This window comes from Gnatocerus cornutus, chromosome 10 (genome assembly GCF_029298725.1).
Source record: "Gnatocerus cornutus isolate USDA-ARS CGAHR chromosome 10, icGnaCorn1.1, whole genome shotgun sequence".
NCBI lineage: Eukaryota > Metazoa > Arthropoda > Insecta > Coleoptera > Tenebrionidae > Gnatocerus > Gnatocerus cornutus.
Genome location: NC_142242.1, coordinates 2,717,217 through 2,734,162, shown reverse-complemented (window position 1 = coordinate 2,734,162; position 16,946 = coordinate 2,717,217). Strand labels below are relative to the sequence as shown.

At 36.0% G+C, this 16,946-nt stretch overlaps 1 protein-coding gene and 2 long non-coding RNA genes across 3 annotated transcripts in view; 1 reads left to right on the top strand and 2 right to left on the bottom strand.

Annotated features, from left to right (window-relative positions):
• The window catches only part of cnc (NFE2 like bZIP transcription factor cap-n-collar), a 36,186-nt gene extending 19,873 nt beyond the window's left edge, over positions 1 to 16,313 (top strand). Inside the window, exons 3-12 of the mRNA XM_088047408.1 lie at positions 26 to 92; positions 9,364 to 9,521; positions 9,576 to 9,749; positions 12,176 to 12,437; positions 12,486 to 12,613; positions 12,668 to 12,761; positions 14,195 to 14,435; positions 14,487 to 14,616; positions 14,669 to 15,301; positions 15,355 to 16,313. Of these exons, the coding sequence (XP_087903534.1) occupies positions 26 to 92; positions 9,364 to 9,521; positions 9,576 to 9,749; positions 12,176 to 12,437; positions 12,486 to 12,613; positions 12,668 to 12,761; positions 14,195 to 14,435; positions 14,487 to 14,616; positions 14,669 to 15,301; positions 15,355 to 15,507 (2,040 nt within the window). The 3' untranslated portion in view covers positions 15,508 to 16,313. The remainder of the gene's footprint in view (positions 1 to 25; positions 93 to 9,363; positions 9,522 to 9,575; positions 9,750 to 12,175; positions 12,438 to 12,485; positions 12,614 to 12,667; positions 12,762 to 14,194; positions 14,436 to 14,486; positions 14,617 to 14,668; positions 15,302 to 15,354) is intronic.
• On the bottom strand, positions 3,022 to 3,392 carry LOC148167127 (uncharacterized). Its single transcript, XR_015770868.1, has 2 exons — positions 3,306 to 3,392; positions 3,022 to 3,237 (listed from the first exon to the last, which is right to left on the bottom strand). It is a non-coding gene; the product is annotated as an uncharacterized LOC148167127 (long non-coding RNA).
• LOC148167126 (uncharacterized) lies at positions 3,314 to 5,607 on the bottom strand. Its single transcript, XR_015770869.1, has 2 exons — positions 3,885 to 5,607; positions 3,314 to 3,814 (listed from the first exon to the last, which is right to left on the bottom strand). It is a non-coding gene; the product is annotated as an uncharacterized LOC148167126 (long non-coding RNA).
• Positions 16,314 to 16,946: the final 633 nt, after the last annotated feature.

The window sequence follows — 16,946 nt, the reverse complement described above, 5'->3', positions numbered from 1 at the left end:
ATCCTTCTAACTGTAGTTTTCACAGGAAGAGCCTGAGAACGAGTTGACTGATCCTTGGGCAGGATTCAACTACACCATAGATACAGAAACAGGTTAGTATTATTCATCTCATTGGTTTTAATAGACGCCCATGCGTATTTAAATGATTTTGTTTTGCATAATGCCCAAGAAGAATTATCAATTACAAGATTTTACGGTTGATATTATAGGCAGCTGTAATGTTATGGTTTAACACGTCTAATTTGAATAAATTGAGTTGGTGTTGATGGGCCCAATAATCATCCGCGTCGACAATTTTAGTCAATTGCAAGAGAAAAATCGAACGAAAGTAATTGTTTATGTAGAACTAAATCAATCAATCAGCGTGAAAGGTTTTAAATATAAATAAATGGAGTAGAGGAGAATAATAACGTAGTAATGCATCTCCCTTATAGGAGAACCCTTGCTCTTAATGTAAGAACACTCCGCTCCATGCTGTTCAGATTGATGGAAAGCATCGTTCGCTACAGCCAGATTAATAACTTAACAATGGAAGTTAGATTCCGTGCTCTCTGTCTAAAATATTCCTACGATAGCTTACTTTTATGAGTAATGATGGTCGTCTGACAGTTGAACCCGGACCGTGATGATGTCGGCAAAATTTTTCTATTCTTTGGGGATCCTTTGATAATTACACAAAACTTTCGAGCTCATTGCATTTGTGCACCCAGCGACAATTTTTCACTAGTGATATAGTTCAAAACGGATTTGCCCCCGAATCCGTACATATGTCTATTCGTTATAATTCAAAAACTCAAAGTTAGGGTGGGCCTTCTTGGAAACATTCTCGTTCCAACGTAAAAATTGAAGAGTCATTCTGTATGTTGTATCGAATAAAACCGGGGCCATAGCCGAGTTCTCTTTCACTGCCAGCACCTGTCTTTAAATTAACTAATTTAAAATTTTATTCCACTATTAGTATTTATTGTCGACGGCAAAAAATGACGGCTCTCAAATACGTTCCAGAACAGTAAAGGTAATTACAGGGGACTGTCTAGGAAACATTCGCGGTACTAATTCCAAAACCTACACCTTTTTCCCTTATAAATTCCAGTTAAAGTAAATTATTTTCACACCTTTTTTGTCCATTTTAATGAAGGTATTGATACTTTCTTAAGGAAAAACGGGCATATTTTCTAGTACCCGTATTTACTACATGCTCTTTTTGCCATGCATAAAAAGAGTCAGATCGGCTTTGTTACAAATTGGTGTTATACTTTCTCGGTATGCGGTAGTGCGCTATTGTTGAATTTGCGAAAGTCGTAAATAGTAATAACGCGTGAATCGTGTTTTGAAAGGTGTGTATGATTGCGGAAGATATATCAATCGGTGTCTTTTGCACGGTTTGATAAAATAAGGCACTTTGATAAATTGGTTGCGGAGTGATTACGTACAATAAAATCTGAATAGTGAAATATGACAGCCACCAATTTAGGACATAGGTTAGGTCAGATTACAGACAGGTACACTCACAAATATTGACTAATGGTCCATCTGTCATTCAGCAGTGATAGATGCCCATTTACACAGAGATTTCAAGTATTGATACGAAGCAAGGTACAGATGAAGGCTATCATTGTTTTACAAGCTTACGGTCTGTTTCAATTACTTAGATGACATTTGATTAGCGAAGAGTGCATTGTAGTAATTGTGCAATGTAAATAATAACATTTACAAAAAACGGTAACAATGTGCTGTAAATATAAACAGATAATAGCATAGATGAAAGTGATTTTTGATGGTGAATACACCTGTTGCAGGCATGAGTCGACGGTCAAATTAGCATATCGAATAGCCAATGAGCTTGCATCAATGATGTAGTTAGCTTTACGAGTGTTACAATTAGAAAAGACTCTTTGTTGGACACTCGGCACAAATGTTAGCCACTTTAGATGAGATGCTTGCAAGTTGTCATGACTCCAGACTTTGGTGTTTTCCTTGTGCATGACGCCACGCTTCTTAGGTGATACAACAAACAATGTAAGCACAATTCATTCAGTGGCCAATGCTGGGGACAGACCTTACTAGACACTATGCAGACTAAAATGACTAGGTGTTTTACAGGAATTTACAACCTGACTACTTTATTTAACACGCCGCAACGGATTACCCTGCTACACTGACTAGGTCAAAATTTAGCACCATCATACGCTAGTGTTGACAAACACATTTCCAAACTTTACTAGTTTGATCCGAGAAAGGTTAATTACACTGAAATTCTTCGCATAAATTTCATTTTTCAATAAGAATTCGTACATCCTAGCAATCTTCTATTTTTTGCGTTCTGATAGGCAACACCTTATTCAAGTCTGTTATCTTATCACTACCGCAATTAATACCTCCTTGCGTTGGTTGCCTATAGGTGAATATACTCCTTGCAACTAATTTGTAAACAAAAGGATAATTATCAAGACAAAAGAGAGTCTTCAATATGGCAAGGAATTGCATCGAATCCATTAAAATTTTCGTTTTACATGGTACTAATTCGATATGTAATGAAGAGACTATTTTTTGCTTTGGCTCAATTGAAAATAACCGAATTTGAATGATTGAACTTGCAGTAACGGAACTGAAGTTTGAGTGGCTCATCTGTGGAGCCTGATGTCTGTAAGTTAAAAAGTCAAAGCCTGTCATTAAGTGAGTATCTGAGAAGAAATTCTTTGCTACCTTTTTAAGTGGATTATAGTCAGAGCCATCCTTTGTTAGGAATTTAAGATTATATTGTTACAACACTCGAGTGGGCCCAAGGTCTCGTCATTTCCAGCACCATTGTTAATGGTTCTTTGCCTCTTTCCCCATAAAACAATCACCAATGAAAATTAACTCCAATACTATCGACCTTAACACATAAGTACCGAAATTGCAATGGTCACTGAGGGTTGCATAAGTATCAAGGGGTTTATATTTTTTTTGCAAAATGTTGATTAGTGAGATTTTTATTAAAGGAAGAATGCACTGAAGTGAGTGAAAATTGCAGTAATTGTGCCTCTAACGAGCAAAAAGTGGTCGCCGCGATCAAAATGGCGAGTTTTGATCACGAACACTGCAGCCTTCTTAGGGTTGGGGTGGCGATTGTTTTCCCAGGGTGTATTTTCCTGTGAAAAATGCTTTCATATGTCGAGGAGGTGTGTTGGTTGGGGTTGAACGCACTTCGGTTGTTGTAATTGTTGTTGTTTTTCCCAGAGCAGTGGTGTAAAACTGTGTGACTTAGTCCAGTCAGTTGGTGTGTGCTTTTAATTGGTTTTTGGGGTGTGTTTTGTACTCACAGGGGTTCGAAGCGAGTCCTGGAGGTGGCAAATAGTTTGATGGAAACGTAAGATTATAAAAAAGTTGCAGTGCAATGCTATCATCATTCGGGGTTAGAAGGAACCAGGGTTCTGCCCCTCTCTTTGGAGCCCCTCTGCCCCCTGAGCAAGTTCCCTTTCTCTGGCCCCCATTGTCTGAGTGGCAGCCATATTAGCTTGGAGCTCGCTCTGTTGGGCTGGGTCCTGATTGGCTTTGCCTGTTTTCAGCTCCGCAGTCATTGCTTCGATAGCACACATTCAATTCCTGCTGCTCGTGCTACGGTCATGTGTCGGTGTAAAATGTTTTGTGCCCTTAGTTCTTGTGTTTGGTTCGTTTTTACTGGTGGACTGTGAAAGGATATGATATTTGGATATAGTGTCTATTTATCTGTGCTCCGGTGATTGTGTTCTTAAGGTATGTTGGCTTGGTAAACAACATCATTTGCAGATCTGATCTTTACCTATGCATTTGTGTTAAGGATCATTAGGACCTACAATAGAACCTCTATGAAATATTAATGATTTTTGTTTGTCATAGTTTCCACTTGTCAAAAATCTCACATTGTAGCCAAATTTATGATTAATGACGTCCTCTAGGTAGGCATACTCCAGGGAATTGCACCATGACACAACGAAATTATTTCATTTTCTAATTTTGAGTAATGGTCCTATGCCCATTTCGGACATTTCCAATTTCAAAATTCCAATTTTACCAGCGGCCACATACGAAGAATCTACTAAACCGAGCACATGGCAGCTAGATTCTTCCAACTACTCGCTGAAACCTAAAACAATCAAAAGTTACAATTAATATTTTAATCAAACGTGACTGTAAAAAACAACCTCACTTTTAACCAATGTCAAAACCTGACGTAAAAATCCGCGCCAACTTCAAATTAGCGAAAACTGCATAAAACTCGCATGCATAATTAGTTGCATAAGTGAAAAACTCGACGAAATTTACGAATCAGTTCTTGCCGCCGGAAAACTCCGGTACCCCGGATCCGTCGGCCGCTAAATATGGCGGACACTTTCCGTCGGTTCAACTTTACAGATAAAATCGTGTTTTCAGCCCCATCTGATTTTATTTGTTTCTAAGAAGCCATTAGTCAAAATGATTCGAAAATGAAGCACTTTAAAAGGTGAAAATTGCCGCTGCTTTATAATATTTCTAAAGATTCCTATCTTAAATGATGCGGTTGAGGTCTCATCTGAAGTACCCTTTTTGGACCTGCCGTTGTCCGTCAACGTCTTCTTTGTTTTGTTTATTTATCTTTCATATCGAAGAAATGCTGATTTTTGACACTTTTTGTAGTTTCAAGTATCAAAAGCGTTACAATGGCTCTATTATATAGAAACGAAGGATGTTTTTCCAAGTACTATCAAAATAATTATTTGAATATTTCAGGGACACTTATTCAATTTATTTTTATATAAATAACAAAATCTCAATGGTTTAAATCGACAAATTAGGAAACCGTCGTATTTTCAGTGTTGCTTCCAAAGAAACGCAAAATTTTAGTGTATCGGATTTTATTTATTACCCGTGCTATAAACGTTTTAACAATCGATTCTCATCTTTTGTACTTTAAACGATATTAAAATCATTTTTTATTTTTTCCACGAAATGTACAAAAGATATCAATTTTAACAGTAATTATCAATATTGAAAAATCGTACTAGAAACTTTACAAAATAAATGGATCGTGCATTCTAAATATTCCGACAACGCAACGCCTAGAACTGTCATTGCGTCTCTTGAAAAGTTGACTCAAAAAGGGACTTTTATGAAAGAAATACTCACCACAATATCCATTTCAAAGTTGTTCGACAAACATATTAATTTGTGGAACGACAAAAATAAAGTATTAGTCCGTAGTAAACACTAAAGTCGCGAAGAATTAGTGTCTATTTCATGATATTCCTTCTTCTCTTTGATAACACCAAGAACTATTTTAAACATTGCATACAGTATTTAATCTTTGCTTTTTATCGTAGGTGAATCATTTGCAAACCTTTCTGAACGTTGTAGAATTTTTCTGCGCAGAAATGCGTTTAACTTACAGTAGTGAACATAAAAAAAATAAATCTGTTATTTTGAAATGGTGTCTTTTATGTGTAGGTATCTTCTTATCGTTATTAGGTAATTGAATATCAAATTATTATTGTCTTAAACACTAACAATATTAGCTTTGCTCTGGATCAATATGACGAGTAACTAACTACTGTTGTTTTCTACAAAATTTGTTAAAAAAAAATTCGTCGTGTCGCGTAATCCTTTAAATTTTGCACTTGGTGTTGAAAATCATGTCGGAACTAACGTCATTGCAGCAGTTTTGGCGTTTGAAACTAAATATTTCACAGCCGACATACGCCCAAAACGCATGGTCTGTTTATAATTTAAGTGATCACACGATATGATAAAGAAAAAAGAATAAACTTTTGATAGTTTTTGGCCGTAATCGAAATTATTGAAAAATCGATTTTTTTTTTATCCATTTTTTGAAAGTATTTTGGATAATTAGGTGCAATATATTTGGGTATTTTAAAAAATATATTCTGCGTTTCCCCATGCGACCGACGGACTAAAAATTTTTTTTTGTGAAATTATGCACACGAAAATTTTAAGAAAATGTAGACATTGAATTCGTAGCTGTTAAATTTGATTTTTTAAAGGTATGTTTTGTAATTTGAGAATAAACTGCTTCTGTTTTTTTCTATTTCATTTTTTCATTGTTCCAAACAGCCAATTTCAAAGTTGTTAGCGTTTTAATTAGTAGCGAAAAAAGTACTTATTCAAACGGTATCTGATTTAAAAATGCGAATAATTTTGCGTTTTACTGTTTCTATTTAAAAATTTTCATGTAATTTAATTCATTATCCTAAAAACGGTTTGCAAAGTTGGAATTTTGAATTTCGCAATTGTCATATTCATACAAATCAATATATTGAATTTTGATCGGGAAAATACCAAATCCCGCCTTTTTTCATAACAATTTCGAATAAAAAAATCGGATATCAAAGTTTTGGCCAGCAAATTTTAATTAAAAAAAACACATAATTTGCGTCACTGCACGTCGGAAATATTTTTGTTAAAGACGTAAGCGGGAAAAAATCTTAATTATTTTTATCCGCGCTGATAATTCTATTTTGTCTAAGAAACGGGCTTTTTTCGTTTAAAATCAATCTTACGATCTAATCAATAGAAGAGTAAAGATGTATGAATTTAGATAGTTGCTATTCGATAAACTATATTTTTAATATTGCCCAAAGTACTTGACATCAAACGCGTTCGTTATTCGTAAATTGCGCCATTTTTGCTCTAAATATTTGATTTCTATTTGGCGTTTTTATCCACGCTACGGCGTCGAATCGTCGCTAAATTTGTGAGCCATGTTTGCACCACCCCTCTGTATCTTTGTTCTATCATATCGATTCTGCGCTTATTGAAGTTGGAGATTTCAATGCCGGCAATAGCAGCAATCATAGAATCCGAATTTATAGGCCGTAAACAAATCTTAATTAACACCAAATTGATAAATAATAGCTCTAATAGCATTTATTTACATTTTTCAAAGTGTTAGACACGAATTTAACCATCTGTCGGGTAAAATCAATCCAATACTAATAAATGAGTAATAAAAATTATTGCATGCACTTTTCTGCAACAGACTGCGTATAAATAATGTTGTAATTATGAGTATTATTTATCAACGCGTCCACACGTCTTTATTAATGTCGGCACTACAGAAACTCTCACAACAAAATGGCTTCCAATGGCGGCGCTCTTTGACGTGCATTCTTTATACGCACAAATGGCTTTCCGGCACACGGCAACATAATATATTCGAATTTAATTTTCAAGTAACGCCTCTTCACATATAAAATAGTACATTAATCATCAGAGAAAAATGCGGCGTTTTTTTAGAATCATTTCACCGATCAACGGCCGAAACTTGATTCGAGCGACGTCCATATTGGAGCGATTCCGTTAATTAATCAAGGAATTTTTTTTTCTTACGAATGTTTATTTTATTTGAGTAAATTCATTGACACAGTTAAGGTCGGTCGCATCAATTTCACGAATTTTGCTGAAACACCGTGATACAGCATGTAAAAATACACGTTAGATACATTACCTTGTAACTTTTCATTTTGTTCCTTTTCAAGCTTTTGTAGTATTGTATTTTGGATGCTCGCTATTTACTCCTATTCATAAAAGGTAATATCTTCATCCACGCAATTGATAATTGTGACGCCATCTTAAAAAAAAGATCAATCCGACGGGGTTGGTTTAAAAAGCTCAAAATATCAAGGTGTTACATTTAACTAACAACCAATAGGAGATTAGAACTAATTCAATACTAGTGTGGGGGTTCTTGTAGCTAGCAGGTAACATTCGGTTGCCCCGCGACGGATCATTTCGGTCGACCTCATTAGTCTTTTTCACATTTTTTCTTTTATTTTTAACGTGGTTTTGTGATGTGCGCCATTTTAGTTAAAATGACGGACCCGACATTAAATTACTGCAAATAACAACAATTGGACGCCCAACACAATTACGTAAGTCGCTTAACATGTGTTATTATTTTAAAAACGGAACGGTACAAAATTTGGAACAACCAAAATTAAACTAATTCGACGCGAAAGCCAAAAATGGCTCATTGTAGATGCGAACTTGACATTAATTCATTTTATTCCAGTTTAATTAGCTCCCATTTCATCCAAATGGACTTTAAATAAATCGGATCAGGATTCTAGCAGTAGAAATCGAAGTTTGGAATTCTTGCGAACGTTTTAATTTTATTTTAATATTACGTTTTATTATCCATCATTCTGTTATCAAATATGCAAATTAATCTTGATGGTTAATTCATTATTAAACCAACCGTCTATTCAACTCAAATAATCATTTTTTAATCACGGATTAAACTCACCTTTTATTACCTATCAAAACGAAATAAATTAAAAATCACCTCTAGAAACTGTCGTTTTGCGACTGTTCTAGGAGCGTTTAATAAAACTAAAAATTAAATTGCTAGTATTAAAAATAATGGGCCATTCTATTCTAAAAATGTTTCTTACGTTTACAAGATCAAATAATTGCAGAAAATATCGTTGTCACTGACTTTGAAGTTCGTACTTTTTGTATTTTGAAAACCAAAGAACTCAAAAGATCAATTTCTAATACTTTATAATAACAATAACAATTTTGAATGACCGCCAATTTGTAGTAAATAAAATACATCTTGAATATTTTACCCGTCGCAATCGTAATCGTTGTAAATATTTAAGTTTTTTGCGATTTACGAAGATAATGCGAGGTGATCGTTGGAAAATTTATTTGCGATAACAAAACGATAAAGTTCATCTTTTAAGTGGAAAAAATTATCAAAATATCATGCGTTGTTTATAGATTAGAACTGCTTATTCGATATGATTGGGCAAAGTTTGGAAAGTTTTTGCTATCAGACAGGGCAAAAAGAGTCTATGCCGTCGCCCATTTTGCGACTACGATTCGTCGTATTTGATCGATAAAAATGGCAAGGCGTGTTTCTGCTGCAAACATGTTTAATCGGAGAAGATGGCGATTAATTTTTGAATATCATAATGTTTTCATTTTTACGAATACTAAAAAGACCGAATCGTCGGTATTTAACAAGGCCTGTTGTCCTGTTGAAAATAAAATAACAATCTTCTCTGAAATCACACGCTGATTTTGGTTATTAGAACTACGATTTCATGTGGGAAACAAAACCTTTTACGCTGATCTAAGTATTTCCGCCGTTTTAAATTGAATGTCAAGAAGTTGAGTGCTTTTGGCGTTGAAATCGCAGATTTTGGAAAATTAAGGTTCACTGATGACGTGACTTAGCCTTCAAAATTCATTTGTATGTTTGACAATGACATTTGGATCCCTTTAATTATGTTGGTAATGATAGTTTAAAGAAAATGTTTAAGAGTATTGTTCCGCGGCTTACATAACCTGCGGATCCATTCTCATATTGTTCTTTGGTTAAATTCGCCGTTTTTGTTTTAGGGGAGTATGTCGTGAAAGCCGAAGAATTAACAGAGTCTTTAAACGGAGCGGATTGTGGCCCCTCGTGTGACTTACCACTAGGGGACCTGTCATTGCCGCTCCCCGAGTTTCTTCTTGACGAAGCTCTTCGTCTGGTGGAGTTAGACGATACACCCCAAGTGAGTGTTTGAAATTGTAGTAAAGTTGTAGTTTGGAAACGGTTAATTTCACAGGAGGCTATTAATGTTAAGGAGCTTGAAAACCTCTCCGAAGAAGCTGAACCAGAACCATCCCCTAGTACGAGCGACACACCTTCAAGTTCTAAAGATTCCGACGACGATTTGAACATCCTCACCGACATGATTCAGACGTCGCAGTTCCACCACCCCCATCACAGGGCTTTCCAGGTAATGTACCTTTACCCAATGGGGCCGAATTTGTTGGCGAGCGGAGTTCCGCTATTTACCACCATTCAATTTCCTATTTGGAAATGGTTCTTTTGTACAGCAAATAGTATACGCGAGTTCATTTTTTGCTTTATTTAACAAGTTAAAGTGAAGGTTACCTGAGAGGTGGTGGGGTTTTAGAGTAAATCTTGAGAGTAGTTTGTGTTCAGAAGCGAGTGTCGTCCTTTTGTTTTTCTGACTTTTTATGAATTGTGGTTATGTTCCTAGTTCGAGATCATGACTACTTTCCGGGAGTTTTCAAAAGGTAAGTCGACCTCGGCGTTTCGTCCTTTTTGTTTGAAATTACACGTTTTCGTTTACCATTTCTTAATCCCAGGAAATACAAGCTTCTACATCGTATTTAAAATAAAATTAACATTACCTTGTAATTTTATTGTCAAGGTAGATATATTTTTTTTTACATAACCACGGCGATTTTCGTTTTATGAGAGTAATTAAGCGATGTTTGGTCCTAACTTCACTGTTTGCCATTTTTCAAGTTTCGGTAATTAAAGATGCTTATAACAAATTGTTTTCTTGACGTGAGAAACAAAATTTTGTTGCGTCGAAATTAGTTTATGCCTACCGGGCTTCTTAGACAATTATTGAATAGCTACGATTTCCAGAGGTAATTACTTAACTTATGTAACTCTTGGTTAATTATTTTATTACCGACGTTGTTTATAGCAATTACGGATTATTCCAAAATCGGGGTAATACGATTGGCGAGAAAAAAATTACTAATTGTGTATTAGTGTTATTGTGTCTTGGGTCCCTTTTAAAGTCAAGTTAAAGTGAAACTTTTATGATGACAGATGAATTGTGGGCACTAGGTAGTGACTTCTTCTTTGTAATTTGCGGGCTCTGCTTGTCAAATTATCATCATGTCGGGTTACCATCATCGGCATCCTTCCACCTTTTGTTAAAAATTTCTTTATACCTGCCTCGATATCAGGTGTAAAATGTTTTTCCGAATCGTACGTTTCAGGTTTTTTTTCCTTGAATTTTTTGATTAATTATCGTCGCTTCAAGAATTTCCTCGTCCGTTTTTGTGTCGACGCTAACACAAGGGCCTCGTTGAACTTTTATAAAGCTTTCATTATAAAGTCTTCCTACTCACATGCCTTAAGTTGTTTTAGTGCTGAGGCGTTTCTTCGTACATCACGCATCTGTTGAAGCATTCGATTTCGTTGACATGTTAACCGTAGAGTAAATTATATATGCAACATATTTTTTCAAGTTTGAATTCTGTTTTTCGATTAACCGCCATTAGAAAGTAGCGAATAGAAAAATTTACGGGCGTAACTAATCGCGTTGCAAAATTCCCGATTAAATTATCGTTTTTTTCATGTATAATTTAAATTACTTTCAATTCATTCGCGCCGCGATTGGGTTTTATAAAACGCACTAAATTTTAATCGAAAAACTTTGACTGACAACCTGAATAATTACACATTTGTTTTCTCGCACGTCTTTTTCGTTTTTACTTTGGATTACACTGGTTATCGTTGTTTGTGTTTACACAGTGAGGGTTTCCGTGGGAATGCACTTCTTCGAAAATCAAGTGTCTCATTCAGCTGTCACCACAAGTGCTTATTTCTACTGGATGAAATTAAGAGACCAAAACATCAACCTGTAACAAATCCACATTTCTAATTCATGCTCTTTTGGTCAATATTGATTCTTCTTTCGATTGCACTTGACCATGTTTACTTAGCTTAAATTATTCAGCTTAGGGAACAGACAGCGGAAGCGGGATTGTCATTTCACGTACAGAATATCGCACACAATGATTTTTTATTTAATAAATCAACTTTACTCAGACTCGACCTCACCATCGAAAGATAAAATCACATCACGAGAATCATTAATCTGATTTGATTTCAATGCAATAAAACAACCAAAAAATTACTTTCAATTAGCTCGGGAATTCTTTTATTTTTTAGTATATTCCGCTTCAATTTTTGATCAAGGTACGACTGGTTATCTAACAGAATCTTGTCGTCACCCTTTTTTTACTTTCTTCGTCGTGTTGACACATCATTATAATAAAAAAAGAATCAGAGTCGGTCGGTATATAATGTGATTTTAAATACATCAATCGCCTACTCTAATTCGTAATTTCCTTGCCGACATTTAGACTAATTCAGAATCCAATTATTAATCATTAATTCTGAATAATTATGTAATGTCGCAAAACGTCAAGTACTTTTTCTATCCATCTTGTCCAATCTCCATGAAATAGGAAATTATATATTACTTAACCGAGTAAAATAACAGACCATTCAATGTTCTGGTAGAAGGTCACTTTTAAGTACTATTTATAAGTTCAAAAGATGAATCTTCGTGATGTCCGCACGTGTCTCTTGATTGTATGATTTTTCTAGAGCCGTATGCCCTTCGTGCGTACAATGAGCATGGAACAAAGATGGCAAGATTTGGCTAATTTGTTGAGTTTGCCGAGTCCGGGTGATACAACTGGTATGCCCCATCCCTTCAGTCACCACCACCCTCTTCATAATTATAGTCACCCCCATGCCCATGGTATGGGATATAGTCCAGAAGCAACTCGAGGAGTTCTTTTACATAACGCCACACTCACACCGCCCATGGGTGACATAAATGCCACAGTGCCATACAGTAATATTGGTAAGTGACCCATTTCGAGTCACGCTTATGTTACTAAAGTTTTCTTAGGTGGCACAAATCTGGGAAATGCCGTGGCCACTTCTATGAACCTTACAAATAGTAGCGAACCAATGGGTGAACCCAGTTCTACACCCCATTACAAGCTTGAACCCTCTCACGACATGATGTACTATCAGGTAGGTTTATTGTCTCGGGGTTGAGTTTTTTTACTACGATTTTCATATTTATAGAACAGTACAACGGATCTTAATCAAACTGAGGGTTTTTTGTCGTCGATTTTAAATGACGAAGATCTCCAGCTCATGGACATGGCAATGAACGAAGGTAAGGTCTTGACGTATTAATGGATTTTTCCCCGTACCCTTATCTCTGATAAGTACTCTCACCGTGAAGATAATCTTGCGCGCAAATAATAAAATCGCGATAAGTGGTTTTATTGCTAGGTGTAATAAAGCGACGCATGCGCTCAACAGATGACTTTAATTTTGAATAATTGCGTTTGATTTGTTTACGCTATTGAATTCATAATTTGACGTGATGTTTTTGAACCTTATGTAATTATGTACAGAGCGAAGGCCAAATTACAGTCATCGCGGGTTGGAGGAACTATGAACGCAATGGATGAATCGTACGCATTAGTCCGATGTAAAAAACGCACAATTTCCGCGGTGGTTTCGCGATTTTCCGGGATGGTACGAAATTTGCAGCGTCACTGTTGAAATAAGGTAAAACACGAGGTGTCTAGACCATTATTTTTTTCGATTACCGCGGAGCTAAGGAATAGAAGATAAAAATATGCGTGTCTTAGGTTATTTTTATATTTAGCACGTACAAGTTTATTAGATTTGAACGAACAGGTGGCGTTTTCGCTTTAACAAAAGCGCGCAAGTTGCATATTACAAGATATAATGTGTCGTTTTTGGTTAGGTCATTTCGTGAATTTTTCAATTGTACCGTACGGTGTAATAGTGGTTCTTAATGAGAAAAATGTTGAATCATCGTTCGGGTTATCCTTGAGACTTGCCTCAAACTGATAAGGAATTCACAGCCAATGAAACATTGTTTTTAATCAGTCTTTTTACTTTTGTGTTCGAATTACAATGTGTGACAATTTCCGAAGAAATTTTCGACAATTTCCCGAAATGAAAATTACTGCCACCTGTCAAGTTTTTGGTTGTTTAAATCTGTGTCTTTGTTGTTGTTGCTGTTGCTGTAAATAAGTAAAATTCGTAAGTTTTTCTTTAATTACACCCTCCTACTACACACACACCGCGTAATCACCCCAAATCTCCGGTTTTTCGCCGTTCTTTACCAACCAGATGTGAGATTTTTTAAGGAAATTTATCAGGTTTACACATCAACATGTTGTTGATAACATGAAAATAGTACATGACGCAATTAAACACATAAATCATACCACGTCTTTTGATCAGATTTGACCGAATTGGATCCGAAAACATTATCCAAATTACTACGTGGAAATTCATGCACAAAACTGCTTTTGTTCACACCGGATATTAGACTTGGCGATTGATCAATACGTTATCGCCTCGAATACGCATAAGTTTCCTCCATTGATTGTATAAATTCGTGTCAACAGTGGAGTAAAATTATTTATAATCCGAGAGTTTTTTTAAAATGAAACACGAACTGCCGCCGCGCATGTGCTTATCCTCGAAGGACCTGCCTAGGCTGATGCCCTTATTAAGTCGCTGCTTGGTTTCCAACATGTCTCATGAGACTTTTTTGTCTTTTAGGCATGTACACAATGCGAATGTTGGATAGTAACAACGCTATCAGCAACCTGAGCATGAACGGTGCTGCAGGTACTACATCCATGTCTCGGACAGATGTAGAAAGGATGGACACTTCCAGCGACAGTGCTGTGAGTTCCATGGGCTCCGAAAGAGTACCGTCTCTATCTGATGGAGAGTGGTGCGATGCCGGATCCGATTCGGGACACACAGCAGGAGATCACTACGTAACTGACTACCAAACGTAATAATAAATCTCGAAACTCTTCACTTGTACTGACTATTTTAATTTTAGAAAATACAGACCTTACGATTATAGTTACTCGAGCCGGCAACATGCGAGTGCCTTGGCTACTTCCGATGCAACAAGGATGCCCCCTGTTGCACAAAAGAAACATCAAATGTTTGGTAAACGTTATCTTCAAGTAAGTCTCTTCGGAATGACTTTATTTTGAAACTACAACGAATCGTTTCTAGGAGCAAGGTGGTGCTAGCGCTGTGTCCCATCCGCCATCTGTTAAATATGAGTACCGTGACCCCACAGCTGCCCCTTACAATAGTTCGCAGCCTGAGGGTGCCGTGGGTCCTAAACCCCCAGAAATGAAGTACTCATGTTCTATGGAGTTTGGTAGACACAACCATCTCGTCAGGAACTCCTTGGACCATATTCAGCACAATCATACTTACCCTCTCCCCACCGAGAGTACCGGAGCAATGCAACGACCGGTTTCACGCGACAAATCAAAATCGCGCAAAAGCGAGGAAGAGCATTTGACCAGAGACGAAAAAAGAGCTCGCGCATTAAACGTCCCCATCACCGTTGACGATATTATAAACTTACCAATGGATGAATTCAACGAGAGATTGTCAAAGTACGACTTGAGCGAGCCTCAGCTGAGTCTAATCAGAGATATTCGTCGACGGGGTAAAAACAAAGTGGCAGCTCAGAACTGTAGAAAACGCAAATTAGATCAAATCTTAAGCTTGGCTGACGAAGTCAAAGACATGCGTGATCGAAAACAGCGTTTAATGAACGAGCATGAGTATGTCACAAATGAGTGTCAAAGAATGAAGGATAAGTACCAGCAGCTATACAGACACGTCTTTCAGGTGAGTTGATGTAAATTGAAGATAAAGAGGTGTTAATTTTATTGTTTTGGTAGAACCTACGCGATCCGGATGGAAATCAGTACTCACCATACCAGTACAGTCTTCAAACCTCAGCGGATGGGTCGATTTTAGTGGTACCGCGATCTAACTCTACCCTAAGTAATCCAGAACGCAAAGACCCACCGCCACAAGGTCATAAAGAGTGAAATGTTAACTAGTTTTATATGCAAATTTTTTCGACGTAACACTTTGAAAAATGTTCCATTTCTCACTGCAAACTTTGCTCAAACATACTTCTTTATTTTTTATATACTTTTGATTGGAAAGTTTCAACGATACTGTACAGGAGTTTCATTTTGAATTGAATTAAGTTTGATGGGCATTTAAACAAAATTTGGTGCTGAGGAAGTTTGAGAGTTTTTTTACGTTTTATGATGATAAGCTTCGAAAAATGCTTACTAATTTTTGGTTGTATTCTTTTTTGTTTAAGTGCTTCGATTTTCTATAGAACTACGATAATATATTTTTGTAATACATGAAGAAAATATCAGGTGATGAATATGCCTTTTTTTCATAACATAATGTACATAGTTGTTCTAAGTAGTGTATGAGTGTGAATGACTGACGTAATTGGTGGTAGGAAATGGGAGTTAGTGGAGCTAATTTTCATATGCCAGTTAGACGTTCTGTAATCATCATTTTTTTTGAATGATGGATGTGATTTATTGTAACCATGTTATTTTTTACAACTGTAGTACCCGTACTTCTTGGTTATATTTTAATTAGTTATAACATCTTTATTAAAATACTAGGCTAATATTTTTTATAAAACATATAGGTTTTGTACATTGTATATCTTGTAAGTAGCTTATTAAGTATCCTGTGAATGTGTAGCATTTCGTCAAGTGAATTGCTGGGTTAATCTTTAAACAGTTTGTACACTTAACATTTGCTTTTACAAGCAACTTATATTTGGTTATTGGTGCCAATAAAGATCTCTACAATAAATAAATCTTTTTTTTTCTAACCCCTTTTAAAAAAAAAACGTAATCGTTTTTTCTGTTTAGTTCATTTTCTCGTCTTGTGTAAATTATTCCACTGACCTTCCTTATCGTTTAATGATTTAGCACAAATAAACTTGAATCATTAATACGTAATACATTTTTTCCAGTAGGGTTTGCAGATAGCGAAATTTTTTATTTCACCCACATCAAAAAGGTCACCCTGCCACATTTTTACATTTGCTAATTTCACTACTGTCTTTGCGAACAATGTAACTTCCTTCATACAATTCACGCTTGTGTGAACTGCTGGCTGTTACAAAGCTAGCAGAATTCAATTTAGCAATACAACGGCGTTGGAAACTTTGTTAGTGTTTACACTTCTTTGCAAAAAAGATAATGTTAATTTAGTGTGTTAGGAATTGTTAGTTTCAGTGGGTTTTACCACGTTATCAAAGTTAATATTGTGACAAAAAAATTGTTGCGGATTTGAGGCCAAAACTCCACAAAGATTTTCTTAAATCCGATAAACCAAACTTCAACATCGATCTTCTTTCTACTCCAGTTGCTCACTATTCGACTACTGATCGTTAGGTGGCGCAACTTGTACAATTTGTAGTTTCGAATAATAAAAGGAGACGAAC